The sequence below is a fragment of the Malus domestica genome, chromosome 04 (assembly GCF_042453785.1).
Source record: "Malus domestica chromosome 04, GDT2T_hap1".
In the NCBI taxonomy this organism is placed as follows: Eukaryota; Viridiplantae; Streptophyta; class Magnoliopsida; order Rosales; family Rosaceae; genus Malus; species Malus domestica.
This window is the reverse complement of record NC_091664.1, coordinates 21,171,687-21,191,751: the sequence shown is the minus strand read 5'-3', so window position 1 is coordinate 21,191,751 and position 20,065 is coordinate 21,171,687. Positions and strand designations below refer to the sequence as shown.

At 36.3% G+C, this 20,065-nt stretch overlaps 2 protein-coding genes and 1 long non-coding RNA gene across 3 annotated transcripts; 1 reads left to right on the top strand and 2 right to left on the bottom strand.

Moving 5' to 3' along the window:
- Positions 1–371: 371 nt before the first annotated feature.
- Positions 372–5,520, bottom strand: LOC103427580 (oxysterol-binding protein-related protein 3A-like). The gene is made up of 10 exons (XM_008365641.4): positions 5,012–5,520; positions 4,481–4,574; positions 3,452–3,568; positions 3,282–3,354; positions 3,030–3,148; positions 2,716–2,837; positions 2,316–2,492; positions 1,602–1,746; positions 1,056–1,234; positions 372–814 (listed from the first exon to the last, which is right to left on the bottom strand). The coding sequence occupies exons 1-10, from the start codon at positions 5,113–5,115 to the stop codon at positions 568–570; spliced, it is 1,377 nt and encodes a 458-aa protein (XP_008363863.1). The 5' UTR covers positions 5,116–5,520; the 3' UTR covers positions 372–567.
- A 5,071-nt stretch (positions 5,521–10,591) lies between these two features.
- LOC114824389 (uncharacterized) lies at positions 10,592–12,482 on the bottom strand. Its single transcript, XR_011580102.1, has 3 exons — positions 11,692–12,482; positions 10,958–11,024; positions 10,592–10,790 (listed from the first exon to the last, which is right to left on the bottom strand). It is a non-coding gene; the product is annotated as an uncharacterized lncRNA (long non-coding RNA).
- Positions 12,483–16,007: 3,525 nt separating this feature from the next.
- Positions 16,008–19,667, top strand: LOC103433422 (RHOMBOID-like protein 2). The gene is made up of 6 exons (XM_008371686.4): positions 16,008–16,543; positions 17,296–17,459; positions 17,648–17,811; positions 17,909–18,174; positions 18,732–18,858; positions 19,376–19,667. Exons 1-6 carry the CDS (start codon positions 16,212–16,214, stop codon positions 19,496–19,498), a joined length of 1,176 nt encoding a protein of 391 aa, XP_008369908.2. The 5' UTR covers positions 16,008–16,211; the 3' UTR covers positions 19,499–19,667.
- Positions 19,668–20,065: the final 398 nt, after the last annotated feature.

The window sequence follows — 20,065 nt, the reverse complement described above, 5'->3', positions numbered from 1 at the left end:
AAATAATTCTTTAAAAATATTTAAATTAATTATTTAAATAAAAAATATAAAAAGAATAATTGCCACACGCACTAGTGTATCTGAAATGTTCACTTGTAGTTAACGACCAATAAAATACAAGTAGGGTAATTTAAGTGGGATCCCCTAGTAATTAGAGTATTTCTCTTCAATCCACTTCATTCCGAGTTCAAATTCTCCCTTCTCCGCTCGTCTTAACATAATTTAGAATAAAATATCGCTTGTATTTGAGAAAAAAATACTTGTTATCTCAGGAGACGCAAGGCAGCAATTTAATTAAGCGGCTAGAATGCACCTATGGTTTAAGGTGGCGATCAAAAATGCTTACCCAGACTGCTACTTAATTTGTAGAATTTCAGGCAAACAAAAATAAGTCAGGCTTCCAATTTCGAAGAGATGTACCACAACGCAACAATATCATAGTCGGAAAAGCCTAACCGTCTTATAGTTCCATCATCATAATACCAACTCCGACGGGGAGCGAGCAGAGGTAAGAACAAATAAATAAGCAAAAATATTATACAGGCGAAAACAATCACACGATACACCTTAAGCAGTAGCCAAATCCTCGTATTGCCAGGGGTTGAACTCTATTGATTTGACGTCAATCGCTTCGACGCTGTCCGAGTTGTCTATTGCAGCCCGGTGTTCTGTGTACTTTCCATTGTAACGGTACACTTCCATGTCATCCCATGTTGTCTTGAAGACTTCATCTGTTTTGTCAAACCACCTTGGAGTAAACTCGTGTCCTTTTTCCAGTCGATTTTTCTTCTCAGCTCTCTGCCTCTCCTCCAAGCTGGTCAATGAGTAGGTAGATGTATTTAAGATGTCAGTTTCTTCATTCGGGTTAGGCTATTAATGGATGTCAAATTATACAATCAAAACAAAGCATCGAGCTTGTTGGTTTAAAGGCATACCAATCCCTTCAAAAATATATTTTGTGTGTGTGTGCGTGCGTGTGCGTGTGTGTGTGTGTGTGTGTGTGTGTGTGTGTGTGTGACAGAGAGAGAGAGAGAGAGTTAAAGATAGATCCAGACCTGCTCTTTTCAAAACCGGCTTTGGATAGGTCCCCCTGCTCCAGCGCGTATCTATCAGGACGCAGGCGAGAATCTGATGCCAATAATTTCTTAGGAGCAGTGTCAAAGCTGTTTATTTTGTGTGCAAAATGTGTGTACTGGAATTTGTCATTTTCTGGAACATCAGCAACTCTCCAAACCTGTAATGAAGATTAAAGTAATTTCTTATGAGCTTACTAGGATAATTTCCTCTAATGAAACAATAGATTAATTTCACTAGTGTTCCTTTTGTCGCATCAGAAACAGGCAGAAACTTTATAAATAGTTAACCAATGTTCTATAAAACGGCGATAAGCATTAGAGCACCTATTAACTCTAAAGATTCATTGGTTTCTACAACTTCAAACATCAAGTGGACACCAGATATATAAAGGACAAATATAGCTTTCAATTCCTTTAGGAGGCAGGGCATGCAATTCCACTTTATAGGCACCGTACAGAAGTTCACTCCAGGTTTTCCTAAATAAGATTCAACAAGCTGCAAGGTGTATCTGGTATGAAACTAACCTCTTTCAGTTCAGTGCCAGGAAGTGGCTCCCCTTCGGAGTCACAGGGTTGATAACTCATTGACTCGTTCCATTTTCCAGTCATCAATATTTTAGGATCCTCGGCAGAATTATAAACATATCCATCTACTTCATAGCGACCAGATCTGCAAGCACAAATTTACATCAGATAAAAGCGTGAAACCGACATACAGCATACACTAGTTGATAAATTAAAATCCTTGAACCCAAACCAAGTCTTTATCCCAGAAGACTGGGCTTTAGCTACATGTCTTCTTATATCAGTTTGTCCTCAATCATTGGAATTATCCCCTGCCACTCAGTTTTGTCTAAAATCTTAGCGTTAGCGGATTTTTGTTTCTTATCATCGCATCATGTGAATAGTGTGCCCTACCAATCGTGCTCCATAAGTAACCGTATGGTGCATGAATTTAAATAATACAATCATGACCAAAGGAAGAACGCAGTTAAACATGGTGTTTAAAGGAAATAATTATAGATAACTGTTCACATTTGAAGTAGGCAACTAACAAGACAACATCAGGTAGGCTCACAATTTTAGAATAACTTCTTTTTAATAGATGGCTAGAAGGTTATTCTTAGACCTGGAACTTCAACTGTATGGCCAAAACACCCTCCCGCAAGATGTTACCAGGCAAGCATTCATCTGATGCAAATAATGTTACACGTGATGAGCACTAGAAAGATGTCATACCCAAACCAGCCGCATGGTTGGAAATACAGCACAACTTTGTCCCCTGTGGTCAAATTGGTCAAAACCATATCTCCTGGTGAATCGACCCATGTTCGTCCAAAAATTAAGTTGTTAACTTTTGTTGGAGGGGGTGCCAATTCAAATTCTACACCATCTCTTTTGAGGGTCAAACGCGTTCTGCATTGAAAACATTTAAAGGTTACATATGTTATTACTAAAGAATAAAGATTATGCTGACTATGCAATTTTGGCTCTCGCTTAAAGACAAGTCATTAGATGAGTGAGATGCTTTTATTTACAAATCTCATGATATAAGCTTATAAAGAATTTCAAAGGAGTTGAGATATGAAATCACTTAGTGACAAGATTATAGCTACGGAGAAAGATCATATAGGGTTACCTTCCGACTGGATAGATATCAAGTGAGTTCCCCAAAAATTTGGTTTTCACCTTCGACGTTATGTCATAAATAAAATGCTCATTTTCAGCATGACCAGCACTCATAGGAGGGTGATGACTGACCTGGAAGGAATACAAGAAGAATATAATTTAATTAAGTACAAATGCAGCAACAACTATATGAGTACAGTAAGCCTTCCAGTAAAAACCAAACAATTTGAGATTCATTTACAAATACATTCTTTTATTTCCATACCAAAGCATCATAAATCTCAAGTAAAAATAGAATTCATAGTTTTGGTGCTTAGAACACACCTGTTCTGATAGAAAACTAACGCCCCCATGATTAACCATTTCATAAGTCTCACCAAGTATTGGATTGAATGGCTTCCAGGTTCGTTGAAAGGCAAAGTAGACAGATATGAAAAATGATGCTGCAACCATCAATCGTAGGTTAGTCTCCAAACAGTGGATACAGAAATAGAAGAGAGGGAGGAGAGTGGAAAACAACCATGTCTACAGAGAGAGAGAGAGAGAGAGAGAGAGAGAGAGAGAGAGAATACTTACCAACATATACTGATCTCATGTATGGATCCTCACATTCATCTGCAAGATCTAACAGATGGGAGTATTCCATAATCTGTGACATAATTGGACAACTGTGAGATTTTCTGGGCAGAACAGGATCGGATTGAACAAAGAATTTCTAGTACCATTTAATTACAGATAACACAAACCTCTGCCATTTTCTGCAGCATAGTCATTGGCTCAAAAATAAGTACTGGAAGGGTCACCATTGATGTGACGTCAGAGCCAATATACTTCTGCATTATCTTCCAGTAACCATCCCGATCCTGAAAAAAAGAAAAGGGGAAGAACTTCTGTAATGAGTATGCATGAAAGCATTAGAAAGAATTATTTGTAGGTTTTTCCAACACCAGTACGATCTTATCATAAAAGTAATATATGGGACACATGGAAGCTGCTATACAAGTAAATGACATCTTACATGCTTTACTGTTGCTCTGATTGAATTACTACACTCGGCAAGACTAAGTGGGAAACTTCTCAAGGCAATCAAAGGTGATTTTAAAAAGAGAATAGAGCAAAATTGGTTTTGACGCTGAAGGAAAAAATAGAATCTGAAATGGGCTTAGTATATCTATTGGCAATAGGCCCAGATGAGGGCAGCCATACAAATCCATTGAGATACTTTCCAGGTTAGCTAAGGTTGTGTCCTTTAGTTTACCTTAGCCAAAACAAAAACAATCTAGCGGGTGACAGGCTAACTAATATCTGTAACATGATCAGTTCTTGTCATGAGATAAACAATACTGAGCCTCCTGTAGTATTAAATTCAGTATATTTCTGCTTAATGTAAACCATTCCGTCACAAAATAACAGCACAGGTGATATATTGTTAATTTTGGGTCATTCATTTCTTCCTAGGAGGTTTCCTTTAAGTCACCTGATAATGAAGATGGTCCATCTTCTCCAATGAAAAAACAGAAATGTCATAATGCATGATTTTAGAGGTGTACTAAATCACCTATGTGATTATTACTGTTTACAGTATGGTCTTCTATGATAACGCTGCTTCAAAGGCCATGAGAAACAAGCTATGGAGGCAGACCTTCGTGCTCAAAATGCAAATATAATATTATCGCTGCAGCCGTAACATATATATAAGAACAAACCCAAGACAGTAGCATTTTATGTACTATCAAGTACGCAAATGGTATTGCTATGGCAGAAAAGTAGTGTACCTCCTGCTTCCATCTTCCTTTCCTTGCTTCGTCTTCGAGATCTTCCTGGCCTCCATCTGGATTGATAACCTCCAGCCCCTCATAACCCATTATGCTGCACATCGGAATAACACGGATTGTCACAATCTGATTCGTCATAACATACAAAACTAGTTTATCAACACACATCCAAAATTAGTTTCTAATCATGCATTTTGAATTTAGTAAAATGGGTATGAATTACTAATCTATTGCATCTGGAACAACCACATAACAGAAAACCTTGATTCGGCAAACATTACCCCAAATCCAGCTCACTAGATCCCCATTTATCATAAATCACTTAAACTAATCTACAAATTAATAGAAATCCCAAATTAGTAACAAATTGAATCAGATTCGAAGCTCATAGTAACAGTTAACACTACCAGAGCTAAAATTGAACACCGAGAAAGCGTAATTCAACGAAAAAATCCAAATCTCAATGCCCAAAAGCTCCAAAAGAATCAAATCAGCTCGAAAGATGAAATGAAAGAGGGATTTGAGTTATACCCGTTGACGGATTTGGTCATGGCGCTACCTAGATTGGTCAAAGTGGAAGCCATGGAGGCGAAGAAACCTCCGCTTTGCTTCGGATCCTTGGGATTGGGAGCCATCGCCGATGTAAAACCCTAGATCCTGGTTCGCTCTTGCAACAGCTTCTGGAGAAGAAGAATACCAAGCGACCGAGAGAAAGGATAATTTCGGGAGGAAGACGGAGACACAGGGGGTGTGAGGTGTAAATGTTGGATTTGTAAGATTTTTTATTTTTATTTTTTTTTTGAACAAAAGATTTTAAGGAATCATAACAAAAAGTTCATGATACTGTTTATTTTAACGAAAAATCATATTTTTACACTACAAAATCAATCATCATATTATTTATTTTACTTTTTATTTTGTCATTATCATTAATACTCAAAGTTTTCAAATTTTTTTCATTAACTTTCCTAAGATTTTAAAGATTTTAAATTAAGTGAGGAAACAGCGAGGATTAGCAACGATTCTTGTTGGCGCTACTTGTGTTTGAAGTCAGCAAGACCGGAAGGATATTTTCTCCTTTTGAATGTAATCTCAAACTCTTCAAAGCGTATGCACATTTCCTTCCACTTGCGAAAATTCGATAATGTATCACTGTATTAATGTTAGTTAGATTTGAATAGTCTCAAACTAGTTGTTAAATATCAGTTCATCTTATCTTGTGTATTGTAAAAAAAATGGTAGATGAAAGCTCGTTTATAAGTGTTTTTTAAATAATTGAAAGTGTTTTTAGTGAAAATGTTTTTTTAAATCCATTTTTAGTAAAAGCACAAATGATTTTGGTTTCAGGTGTTTTTTTGGAACTTAAAAACATTTTTTATAAAAACGCTTTCAATCGTTTTAAATGTATTTCCAAACAAACCCTTAGTTATATTCGGCCCTTACTTATCAAGTTCAACCAATGCCGGTGCGAGAAAGATATACATTTATTATAAGTTTAATACTAAGTTGTGGTTCAATGTGACTTGTTATTGAAATGATTGACAGCTCATCGTAAAGGTATTTTTGTGACGATCAACAGGTATTTCTTCTTTTTAGTTTAATTTTAACTCTCGAAGGGTATACATGTTAATAGTTACTCTAGCCTCATTCAGTATGTCTTTAGTTAATTAAAGATGATCTCATATTCAACTCACGTGGATGCAAAATAATACCCATTTATAATCAATTCATTATGAAAATCTGATTTATCGTGGTCAGTTACAAGAAGTATCTTTACAAGTGAAAATGAAATTGTGGAGGCGATGCGTTTGGGCAAAAGAGCGTGGGAAGTGGGAAGAATCCATATAAAAGGGGATAAGGATTCTCTCCTCTCTCACTTTCGATGTATTTCTATTGTGTGATCACGATTAAGCTACGTCAATATTATATATTGTTTTTTTTATAGAAATAATAAGATAAAAATGAATAATAATATAAAATATTGACGTGATTTAATCGTAACCACACAAACAAGAGAATATGATAAGACACTGAAAGTGAGAGAGCATACTATCCTTGTCTTATAAAAGGGGCGAAGGCGGAAGCATCGAATCCACCACCAAAACTGGAAAGCCGGCAGCGCAAGCAAAGCAAAGAGACATGTGCGTATTGGACACGCAAGACGCGTGGGTGGCGATTAAAAGAATCGGGTGGGCTGGCTCGGCCTCGTTGTCCATTATCATTATCATTGAATGTGTTATTAGGCCATGTGGGCCCCACTACTACTACACTTTGTACACCCATTTATGTTTCCACATGTCCACTGTTGACAATATTCCAAACTCAACATCATTTTAATGTTGAAAAATGTTTCAAATTCAAATCACAATTGCCGCTTAGTACTACGGTTTAGTGATATTCTTCTTTATTATAAGTGAGATAACTTAGGTTCGATTCTCACATTGTGAAGCTTAGCTTAAACCATATTCATTTTAGTGTAGATAATTTCGTTTGTTCTAAACAACAACAACAACAAAATATTCAAATCACAATTGCTCATTGATAACAAATGCATTTAGATATGAAGAAAGTTGACCAGTTGGCAAAATGTAGAGCAGTTCAACTCCTTCTAAGACAAACAAGCTTCGACAAACTTTTGATGCGGAATACTTCTTTATAACCTCACATTTCCTTACGTGTGGTGAATTTTTAGACCTACAGTACAAATATAAATTGGATGCAGAACACATGTGCCCAGTAAACTTTAGGCATGGGGTAACTTGGCTCTGATGTCATGAAGAAAATTAAAATTCAACTATACTGATTAGCAATATAGGAAGTATTGAAACTCCTTAATATTTGTTAAACTTTCGATATGAAATATTTCGATACGTCCTAGCAAGTTAAAACTTACAACTCAAGTAAACATGAGTTTAAATTCACTTCCCTCAACTCTTGGTACAAAAGATGTAACTAAGTAAACTAGGTTTTGTATGGTTTGTCGAATTATTTTGGGATCACCATGCTTGTCAGCATTACTTTGCTATCACGCAATTGGATCACCATGCTTGTTCTTACCGGCAGGGAATCGAGGTGGTAAAATGGGTTGGGTTGTTGGACTAAAAGGCTGGGCTAAACTGGTTTTAGAAGACAAAAACGTTGGGCCAGACCATAGCCCGTTCAATCGACTACGAAGGCCCATTTCTCATCGGTGTGCTTTTTTGTTGACCTTTTTATACAAGGCCGAACCCTTCGTCCAAAAGGGCAAGATAGGCGTGAAATTTTATCTTAAACTGTTTCGATACAGTTAGAATGGCTTCTTGGTGGAGGAGAAGATTAAATGCTTGTTTGGGAGTGTTTTTTATATGACTGAAAATACTTTTAGGAAAAAAAATGGTTTTGGGTTATAAAGTACTTAAAGTGTTTTTCATGATTTACATGTATTTTTACTAAAGATTGATTTCAAAAATATTTTCACCGAAAACATTTTCAGTTATTTTAAAAGTACTTCCAAACGAGCTCTAAACTTTTAAGTCGACACTTTCAGACTTTCTCATGTTGATAGGCAGGAGTCCAATGAGTTGCGCATGAATTGGCACATTGTTATTTGAAACAGAGTGTTCAAACTTTGATGGAAGAGGAGTTCAGTTATTTCAAAAGTATTTCCAAACAAACTCTAAAATTTTAAGTCGACACTTTCGTCTTTCTCATGTCGATGCCCGTGCGTCCAATGAGTTGTGCATGAACTAGCACAAATTTCGTTATTCAAAACAGATTGTTCAAACTTGGATAGAGGAGGAGCAAAGTTCTTTTCTCTAAGATACGATCGATGTAAGATATTTCAACATTTGATTGAAATGACAACCGTTCATGTACGATTCATATGAATCCGCATAAAATCACTAAAATTGAATAGAGTTGGATGCTAAAGAAGAAATATTTTCATGAAACGGGTCCATCGCACATGACGTCTTAGATTAATAATATAAAGCTATATGTGAATTCATAATTTGAGAACACATACTGATGACACCATCTGTCACCATTGAATGAGACAGTCGTCGGTTGGTTTGGTTTCGTGACCTATAAAACATGGTTACTTCATTTGTCCTATTCTTCCCCTTTATTTTTATCAAATATTATCTCCCAAATGGTTGGTGATCAGTAAAATACCGATTCATACATGTTGCAATTTAAACCTCAGTTCAAAGAAAATAGGCAATTGTGGTTCGTCGGTGTATTTTATATATTATACAAGTTTTGTCCAATATATCTATTATATATATATACACACTAGTCTTTTGCCACAACGCGCGTGTGTCAATTGGCCTTTTTATATTTTTTAATTTAAATAACTAAGTTATATTTTTATTCAAAAAAAGGAAATTAAGCAAAGACATGAAACCACCCACTACTAACGTGGGAGTTTTTTTTTTCTCTATAATTTTAAAGTTTAAAATTAATTTATAATTAAAATGTGGTGAATTATTTAACTTCTTTGGTTCAATTGTTATTTTTGGAATTCTTAAAGGGCAATTTATGGTATTTTGAATGTTTCATCATTTTAGGGTGCTCACTTTATATATATAGATATATATATATATATATATATATTCTTATCTATCTATTCTATTCTATTCGAATAAGACCCTGTCAACTTTTTTCTCTATTTTTTTCAACTTTACCCTCATTTTTTAATACACAATAACAATATTGACATAAGGAGGGAAAAATAGTAATTTTGTATCTTTTGAGAAAATAACAATCATATCCACATTTTTCCTATTTCACCCTCACTTTTGATATACAATATTTACATAAAGAGGGTAAAATGGTAATTATGTAATATTAAGAAAAATATGCCCTTATTAAGAGATCCTATCATCATTGTCTCATACTTTTTTAAAAAATTTAAAAAACTAATCACACTCCTTAATCAAAAACAAAAAAGAAAATGAAATTGTTCACACACAAAGTGTGTGCTCATCTTCTAGTATCTCTATTAATTAATGAAACCCTCTTTGTCAATCAAAAGATGGTGAAAAGACTACTTAGTCTTCTATTACATAAAAAAAATGATGGACAATAATGTAACTTCACATTCCAAATTTTACTGTTTTGTATTGAAACCTTACCTGCAGGTGATTTTAAAATACTTCCAATATTTAAAAAAAAAAAACCAAAAACAAAAACCTCCCACTCCCCCCACGTTCTCTCTCTCCCCCTATCTCCTTCTCATTTTCTAAAAAAATGAGTTCATACACACAAAGTGTGTAAGCAAATGCTAGTATTCTATTAAGAGAAGAGGGCTTGTCAACTTTTTGCCCCCTTTTCTTCCAATTTTGCCCTCACTTTTGAATACACAATGTTGACATGAGAAGGGCAAAATAGTAATTTTGTATGTTTTGATTTTTTTCCTCTTTTTTCCTATTTTGTCCTCACTTTTTATACACAATATTTACATAAGGAGGGCAAAATAGTAATTTTGTATCGAAATATTTACATAAGATAAAAAATATGCACTTACTAAGAGAAATTGTCCCACCATCATTTTTTCATACACGTAAGTGAAAATCATGATGTTTTTTGGATAGTTTGAATGAACTGAAGCGGTTGCGCATGAGGAGAACGTGAGAGGAGCTAGGCAGTTGTAGAGGCTTTAATTTTGTACATTTTGACAAAATGACAATCATAGCCCTATTTTTCCTATTTTACCCTCATTTTTTTAGAAAATGACAATCATATACCTATTTTTCCTATGACAAAATAGTAATTATGCAATATTAAGAAAAAATATACTTATTAAGAGAAATTGTTCACACACACAAAGTGTGTGCTCTATGTTAGTATGCTTATAAAGCAATGTTGTAAAAGACTCCCATAGCGCTGTTTAGGTCTACATAAGTGCTAGATGGTTGGCTAAGCCATAATTAATTTCTAGGGACTTAAAAAATAAGAAAGAGCATTTAGACATGCTTAGCCGTATGTCTAGACACCCGTTTAAGTCGCGACTCTCACTTAAAAAAATAAATTACTTCCGTTTTTGCATTTTATTTTTTCAATAAATTGTAACAAACTTTTTGGATGCACGTTCATTATATTATTGTTCTCCATAGTTAAAATATGTTATAGTATTTTAGATTTATATATTATTATATTTTGCAATTTATGTATCGTTAATACAATTATATATTTGTTTTAAGTATAAATAGACATTTATTATGTGTTATAAATAAATTTAATTACAATAAAAAGATCACCCAAGCCTCCGTGACACACCCCGACCCGGAAAGTTCCATTGGACTCCGAATCGAGTTATGTTGGCCGACACCTGAAGGGTGACAAAGTCATAAAGTGTAGTGTAGTGAAAAAAGAATGTGAATAAATTTAAACTTAAAAGTGCCTAAACAAAGGAGTGCGCGGATGAGCGGGATTGAACCCTTTTCACACGTGATGTTAGAGCATATGACAGTATAATGAATAGGATGAGGGTTATACCACTGAAGGTAACCATCTCCTGAGATTTGCCAGAATCCTTGTAAATACGTAAGCACAACTACTAAACCTGGAAGGGAGAAAAACAAAGTTGAGTGGGTCAGCAAAACAACGTTTTGTAAAAACCTCATTTTCGAATATACTAACCCCTTACCGTAAAACAAGTTTAGTTTCCTTAAAACATACCACGTAAATATGTAAAAAATAATACAATAACATTATAACCAGAAATATGCCAAGTCATGATATATAAATGCCACAGTAATAAAATCATGTGATAATCAGGTATAGCCAAGTGCTCATCCATCTAAGCTGACACATAAATTCGAACAGATAATTTCTGACACGAACAGTACTGGGTGTAATCAATACGCTCTAGTATTACGATCACATGAAGACTAGTGCAGAAGCACGTCACATACAAGTCGAATTGCCTAATGCAATCTGCCCGACAGGACTGGCACCTAACTTGGATCTAAGGCGAGCGAATGATGCGATGTGAACATACACGTGAAGGACTGACTCTGGACTTGGGGCGAGTACTAACACCGGTGCAGCAAGATGAGCATGTACAGATATGTATGAATGTCATGACAGTAATATCCCAACCATATAGCAGCATTTATCACATTCAATATCACAATAACGAATACTTGGCAATAAGCGTAAAAGTGAAGTAACTACGCATTTAGGGAAACTATCAATATGTATAGGTATAAAATAAACTGCCTACTCACAGATACGTAGTTGAAACGAAGCCTTCGAGCCTTGCTTGACCTCGTACGTCCTCGGGATACATTTTCCCTAAATGTGAAATTACTAATTTAATTAGTTTATTAACACTAGGGCTGGGCACGGGCCGGGCCGGGTAGAGGGCTTTTGAATTTTGGAACCGGACATAACCCGGTTTGAAACGGACCGATTCGAAGCGGGTCTACGGTTCCTATTACATTTTTTTTTTCGTCAAACACAGAAGGAACGACGTCGTTCAAGTCGTCATCCTCAGTTGTCAAGCAACTGTTTCCCTGTTTCCTCCACCACAACCCAGATGCTCAAATCAGATGGTGCCGGAAAACCCAGATGCATCAATGGCTAGATGGTGCCAGAAAACCCAGATACAGCTCGGAGTCAGACCGTTCAAGTCGTCTTCCTTAGTTGTCATCATCATCGATCTAAAACCATAAAACCCACCCAGCCAACACAAAATCAGAACCATAAATAAAATAATAATAAATAATAATGAATAAATAAAACCCACAAATGACGTGTCAGGGAGAGAGGAGAAAACAAGTTAGGGAGAGAAGAGAAGACGAATCAGGGAAAGGGAAAGTGTCCTGCTTCATAAAAAAACTCAAGATTCCTCATCTTTTTTGGGTTTTCGAGAACTTTGGATTAAAACTCAGGTTTTTGAAACACTCAAGTTTGATATTTTTCTGGTGAGGAGGTGAGGAAGAAGTGAGAGTGAGTGAGAGAGAGAGAGAGAGAGAGAGAGAGTTGTGATGGAGATTAGAGAGTAGTGATGGAGTTGGTGAGAAGTGATGTACACGGGGCCTTAAAAAATAAAATTAAAAAACAAAACAAAACGAAATGAGGAAAGAAAGCAATGTAGTACAAATGTACTACCACTCGGGTAAACAAATGCAGTACCACTAAAACACAGCAGATATTTTTGTGATAATTGGGAGAAACGGGTCCAGCGGGGCCCCGTTTTCTCAGGCTTTTGCACCCGCCCCGCCCCGATAATTTTGTGAACCCACCCCGGCCCGCCCTGTTTTGTCTTTACAAATTTCAAACCCGCCCCGAACCGTATGGAACCGGCTCACCCTGCGGGCCTAGGGCCCGTTTGCCCACCCCTAATTAACACATATACAAAAACTTAAATAAAACCTCCGTAGATTGCTCAAACATAAGATTTGAATATACGAAAATGATCTACTCAACATCATGGACCCACACACGTCGACCACACGCCGACCGGAGGCAGGACGCGCCGCCATAAGTGGCTGCACGCGTTGATGACACGTAGGAGACCACACGCGCCTGCAAGTACATACGTACTAGCCTTCCTTGCGAGTTCCTAAAATTTTTGCAGGTTTTGGACCAACTTCCCAAGCTCTTAACGAGCTCGATTCTCAACCAAAAACAATTATACAAAGGCCAAATTAAAGCTAGAAATGAGATGAATCGATCTATATTCATAGAAAGTTCAAATGTGGTTCGTGTCGTCCAAGAATTTGGCCTGAAAGTGACCAAATGGCCACGGTCAAACTTTTCCAGAATTTTGGGAATTTCTTCCCAACTTTTAGGGTTGTTTTCTAACTCGATAGTTAACCAAACTCAGTGATTCAAAAGCCATTTTGAAGTTAGAAATATAGAGAATAAGTTTATACTTATTAGGAGTCCAGTCGTGGTCAAGGTTGACTGGAAAAATGAGCTGAAAGTGACCAAATGGTCACGGTTCCTTTGCTAGAAAACTGAGCAGTCTCCCCCCTCGAGCTTTATGTGCTAAGACGTTCGTTCAAAACATGTACACGAGATCAGAATCAACTCATAGGAATGAAATGAAAGTTCTTAGGATTTCCCAAGGCTTACCTAAGCCGTGATGAAAATCGTTGAACCAAAACTCACCGAGTCGGACCTTTCGACTTGGACGTCCAAAACGCGGTCAACATGTGATCAAATGGTATGGTTGAGTTCGTGGAGTCAAGATGAACACAATGGTGTAGTTTGCTTGTCACGTTTGTGTGTTTTGGTGTGGATTTGAGAAGGTTGCAAAGAAGAAGAGAGCTCGGTGAGGGAGAGAGAGAAGAGAGAGAGAGTGATGTGAGGGTTGCTTTCTGATTGGTTAGGAGAGAGAAAGAGATGTGATTGATTGGGTGAAAGAAAATGGGAAGGAAATTGATTGGTGGTGAGTAAAGGGGAAGGCACGGGTTACATTAAAAGAAAAGAAGAGATATGGTTAAGTTTTTAGATTTTCTATAGTACAAAGAATGAAACATACTTGTAACAGTGTTTCTACACTGGTAGAAATTCTCGTACACTCGTAACAACGTGGACAAATTTAAATGCAATAGCGAGAAATAAAATAAAAGCGATATAAGTACGTCCACGTCACTTGCCAATAAGGGCATAATAGTCATTCCACATAGTCGGAAAGAAGTTACATAAATAATATAGGGACGGGTTGTCACATTCCAGCTAAATGACTAGGCGCTAGGCTGCCACCTTACTAGTGCGTAGCGCTTTTTAAAATTTTGTTAGAAAGTGCCTTATTTATTTGGTAAGTGTTAGCTTCGATTTACTGTGCTTTTTAAAAAACTGCTTATATTTTGTTGTGAGAACAAACAAGTGTAAAATAAAATTGATGAGTGTTTGGTAAACACTTTTTAAAAGTGATTTAAAAAAAAATGTTTGAGTGTTAGTTAAACTTTTATATAAAAATATATTGAATAACTAAAAATGGTATTGGATTTAATGTGAATAATTGCCAAGTAGAATAATGGAGGAGCAAAGATTGTAGTTTTGTAAAATACGCCGGGTATACTTGCATTTGAAATTTTCATTAAATGAACACTGGTCACTATGCTTTGATAAAAAATAAAAAAAAAACACTTTTTGCTTCTGTTTTTCCATTGTCATAATCATAAACAACAGTTTTTTAATTTTTTTTTTGTTTTACGGTCCAAATTTTTTAATAACCTTTTTTTAAAAACACTAGAACTTCAAACTAGCCCTAAAAATCGCTATGTTATGAGATAAAGTTTAGCAAGTGTTATAGAACATGTAAAAAAAAAAATTATATTTTGAAAATGAAGAGGTTCAATTTTGAGAAAATAAACAGGTTCAATTTTGAAAATGAAACATTCAAAGCCTATCCGGCCATTGCCACCCTATCATTCACACGCTTTCACACCGGAAGCAGCTTTACAAATTGTATTAAGATCATGCTCCATACAAAATCCATAGATTAATACTCAATCATGAACTTCCGCATGGAATCATTCAATCACTTGATTATTCACTATTATTTAATCCCCAGTGGGATACCGCGAGTCATACAATCCATTTTTGACCTGGACAGCTGCAATCCTTCGACAACAGTTTTCATATCATCTTTCTGGGATTTGGATCCTCTCCTGAGCAGGAGATTAGGATCTTCGGGATCAAACAACATAAACCGTTGGATTTTGATCTAACGGCTACAAATAGAGGTCCTTCTAAAAATTATAATAATTATAGCCGTTGCATTAAAATCCAACGACCCATGTTGTTTGATCCCGAGGATCCTGATCTCCTGCTCAGGAGAGGATCCAAATCCATCTTTCTGCTCGCATGAAATATGTAATTACAATAAACAATTTTCACATTCAAAATTTCATGGAGCAAACATTTTTATGGGATTTTAGTTAGAATCGTTTCATTTTGATATTTAAAATTTAAAATTGATATTATTATTTTTTATTTAACAGAGATTTTTTACGGAAAGACAAAATAATTGACAGTTGATAAACTCAAAGACCAATTTTATAGATTTTAAACCTTAGAGATTAAGAGCTCGTTTGAATGTGCTTTTAAAATGACTGAAAACACTTTCGGTGAAAATGTTTTTGGAACCAATCTTTAGTAAAAATGCAAGTAAATTCTTGAAAAGCACTTAAAGTGTTTTCTGGAAGAAGCACATAACTAGTGCTTCTTGTAGAAAGCACTTTAAGTGCTTTTGGAACAAAAAAATATTTTCTCTAAAAGTGTTTTCAGTCATTTTAAAAACACATCTAAACGAACCCTAAAGTGAAAAGTTATGTCAATTTTATTATTTGACGACGAAAAATAAAGATGAGTCTAAAGAGTTAAAAGTTATGATAAACCAGAGATTTTTCAATGTGATTAAACACGGAATGGTACACCACGTATCACTATATAAATAGTAGGATATGTGTGTTAAAACATTAATAACTAAAATAAAAATTAAACTTTCTACTACTTATATAATAACACGTGATGTATCATTCGTATTCCGTTACAATAAAAAAATAACAAACAATGTGTTGAAGGCAAAGAATTGGTAGGCGAAGACACGTATGGATGACACTGTCGGCCAAACGAAGCAGTTCAGTTTTAGGCCAGCAGATAAACGTTGACTAAAGCGGCCACGCTTCCCTGACTTTCTCTCTCTAAAACCTCCATTCTTTCTCTCTCATCATCTTCCTCTTCACATTCAACAACCTTCATCTCCCGAACCAATCATTCGATTCTTACAATGGCGGGGGAGCCACCGTCATCGGGGGCCCAAATGAAAGTGAACTCACGGCGGCACTACAACGTGGTCCACCCAGCAGACATCGAGACGCCGCCGCTTGCCTCCCCAGCTCCGGCCGCGTCTCCGCCCGTGTACAGAGAGGTCAAGCATTTTAAGAAATGGGTTGTCTGGCTGATTCCTGTATTTGTTGCTGCCAACGTTGTTATGTTCATCATCACCATGTATGTCAACAACTGTCCCAAGAACTCCATCTCTTGCATTGCCACGTTCTTGGGGAGGTTCTCCTTCCAGCCTTTTAAGGAGAACCCACTTCTTGGACCGTCGTCATCGACGTGAGTTCTTAATTTCTGTTGTTAAATTTGAATAATTGTATTAGTTTGTCGCTTCGATTTTGCTTTTTAAGTTTTCATATTGGGAAGTATTATTGACACTCTCATTCTACACTCCTCACAAGTGTATTTTTCTTTCCAAATATAGAAAGTTTGGAGGGTAGAATGAGATTTTTGGAGTGTCAATAACAGTTCCCTTCATATTTTGTATAAACATGTTTATTCAAGTTTAGAACCTTATGTGGAATCATGGTGTTTGGAGCTTTGGAATTAGATTTCCAATTGGTGTTGTCTCACCTTTTAATCTCATTTGTGGCTGACCCTTTTTTAGCTGTTTATGTTATGAAAATTGTTGACTGAATTTTTTGACAAACAATAGGATAATAACACTAAATTCATCTAAACTACGGGAGAGGGATTCGAAGTTGCATAGGGTGGAGCACTGCTCTAGCCAACTTGACCAAACCCATGTTTGCGAAAATTGTTGATTTGATACATTTTGTTTGTTCTCGTTCCAATTTGCGTTTTAAGCAGACTGCTGGTTTTTATTGTTTCCGTTGTTCTGTTTCTGTAAAAACATGTTTTACAAGTTTGGGGATTGATCTGAAATCATTTGGTGGGTGTTTGTATCAGAATTTTCGATCGGGGTGGACACTTTAGCTTCTTTTTTTTTTTTTTTTTGTTGCTGTAAAGGTTGTTAATTGAAAGATATTGTAAGTATGAACTGGTATTTTATTGGATTTTGGTTGGTTTAGGTTGCAAAAGATGGGGGCTTTGGATGTAAAGAAGGTGGTTGACAGACACCAGGGGTGGCTTCTAATCACTTGCAATTGGTTACATGCGGGCGTCTTCCATTTATTGGCTAATATGCTGAGCCTTTTAGTCATTGGATATCGGCTAGAGCAAGAGTTCGGCTTCGGTATGTATTCCAAATCAGTTTTGTTTATTTAATTTTGTGATTATAAGCATTTTCATTATTCAAGGACTGATGGTTCTTCTTTTACAATGCAACAAGTTATGCTTTCGGTTTAGTTAACTTCTTGTCTGTATACAAAGCTGTAGGTCATGCCCTTTGCAATGCATGATTCTTGTTTGTTTTCGTTGCAGTCCGGATTGGGTTGCTATATGTCATCTCTGGACTTGGTGGGAGTTTGTTGTCTTCGCTTTTCATCCAAACAAACATTTCAGTTGGTGCTTCTGGTGCACTTTTCGGGTTGCTGGGAGCCATGCTTTCTGAACTTATCACTAATTGGACATTATATGCTAGTAAGGTAATTGTTGAACTACTTTAAAGGAGCTTCATACTTCAGAAAACAAAAAAGTTGGTGACATTCAGGATCCCGTATCTAAGTCATTATTCTTGTTCAGTTTGGAGCACTTTTCACCCTCCTGATCATCATAGCAATCAATTTGGCAGTGGGAATACTCCCACACGTTGACAACTTTGCTCATATTGGAGGATTCCTCTCGGGATTTTTTCTTGGGTTTGTGTTTCTTATCCGCCCCCAGTTCGGATGGGTTAACCAAAGATATGCTGCTCCCGGTCCAGGATATGCCTCATCTCAAACAAAATCGAAGTTCAAGACCTATCAGTGCATTATGTGGGTCCTCTCTGTGATAGTTTTAATTGTTGGGTAAGCCAATTTGTTTCTGTGCTTCTATACACTTCTGGTTTCCATTTTAGGCTGCCGTAGTACTTGTAGAAAAAGTATAAATCAAAGACTACAACAAAAACAAAGCCTTATCCCACTAAGTAGGGTATATGAATCCTACAATGCCATTGCGCTCGGTTTTGCGCCATGTCTTACGTTAGCTCCAAGTACTCCAAGTCTTTTTATAGAGTCTCTTTCTAAGTCTTGCTACCCCTTTTGCTCCGACTCTATCTCATAATCGCATCTTCTAACTAGGAGCATCTGTAGGTCTTCGGTTTACATGTCCAAACCACCTTAAATGATTTTCTCTCATTGAATCTTCAATTGCAGCCACTCATTTTTGTTCTTGCTTTTCTTCTTTGTTGTATGTTCTCCTTCTATTAGGTCATGTCAAAATTGGTACAAAAGGGATATCATATATAGTAAACTTAGGTAGTTTGGATTTACGCCTGGCTAGGAAATTTTTGTAATTTGGAAATTTAGTAGTCAATTACGTAACATAAATTTATAATCTAAACAGATTTTTGCTGATATTACAGGTTTACAGTTGGCCTGGTTATGCTTCTTCGGGGAGTTGATGCCAATAAACATTGTTCTTGGTGTCATTATTTATCTTGTGTCCCTACTTCAAGATGGAGCTGCAACACGGAGCCTGCATACTGCACGGTACTTAACACTCTACGCCTGCTCCACCTTCTGCATATTATATAAAGCGCGCAATCAATTTTTACAATTCAAACCATTTTTCTAAAATTGGATCAACTTTTTGTCTGGGTAAAAAGGTCTTGACCATCGATGTACTGAAAATATTGTCATCTGAGTTTACTTAAAACTAGGTTGTGTAAATTTTTAGAAAAAAAGAGTAAGGGAATTGAGGAAAGATAGTAGCAGTTGATAGTCTCGAATCTCAATACCCATGAAGACATACCATGAAAACAGAAGATTACCTTCAATTGATAACACATCTTGTTAAAGTTATTAATAGACGCTAATTGTCCAAGTCCGTGTGTGTCAGACGCAATTGGTCATTAGAAAGAGTCAGTTTATATCTAGTCTTGTTCTCTATGCAATAATGTTTTGAGGCAATGTACGTATGGCACTAGTGAGCAAAAACGGTCTTTCCAATACTGATCTCGTGATAACTGCATCGATCTGACTCGTGTGTGCTATGATCTCACTGCAGACAAACCAGATGGGTGATCAAATCTACTTAACATGCTCGAGCAATGGTAAGAACGGCACGTATGCGATTCCAAATGCAAGCAGTTCTCAGATCCAGGGGTTATGTTCTCAGCTTTGCAGTTGATTTTTGCAGCCGAGAGGTTCCATGAGTTGCTCAGATGTATAAATTTACTGTCACGGATTTCTGTTTTTTCGGTCTGATACCTTTGTTTTTTTATGTATTCATATATCTGTGTAACCTTTACTCTTGATCTTTAACATCAATACGATTGATTTGTTCTTTTTTTATACAACATGGATCCAGCAGCAAGTGAATGCATGCGAAAATATGCCTTTACATTGTCAATTTGAGTACGCGTATGCTCTACGGATTTTCCCTTACATACTGTACTCTTGGAGTTACATGTACTGATGTCATTTTGTACTCTTCGTCTTTTTTTATTGTTATCATGTAAACGCTTGGTGGTTTTGTTTTGTGCATAACTTGAGAGGAAGTGTAGACGCGTTTAACTAGTACAGAATTCTGGAACAACAGTAAGTTGGATCGATCATTTGGGATTCGGAATTCAAAATTGAAGGCTGGCTACATATCCTATCCGTGTCACATTTTGCATTTTTTTCTGCTTGCAAGTTTACCAACCGACCATGTTTACACAAAAATTTACTTAAGCGGTAAATTACATCTCACCCC

Coding starts and splice junctions, on each gene's coding strand:
- LOC103427580 (XM_008365641.4), bottom strand. CDS start 5,115: ATGGCTCCCAATCCCAAGGATCCGAAGCAAAGCGGAGGTTTCTTCGCC. Junction 3,149..3,281: donor CATGAGATCAGTATATGTTG/GTAAGTATTCTC, acceptor TGATGGTTGCAG/CATCATTTTTCATATCTGTC. Junction 1,235..1,601: donor CTGGCACTGAACTGAAAGAG/GTTAGTTTCATA, acceptor TCTTCATTACAG/GTTTGGAGAGTTGCTGATGT.
- LOC103433422 (XM_008371686.4), top strand. CDS start 16,212: ATGGCGGGGGAGCCACCGTCATCGGGGGCCCAAATGAAAGTGAACTCA. Junction 17,460..17,647: donor AGAGCAAGAGTTCGGCTTCG/GTATGTATTCCA, acceptor TTTTCGTTGCAG/TCCGGATTGGGTTGCTATAT. Junction 18,175..18,731: donor GTGATAGTTTTAATTGTTGG/GTAAGCCAATTT, acceptor CTGATATTACAG/GTTTACAGTTGGCCTGGTTA.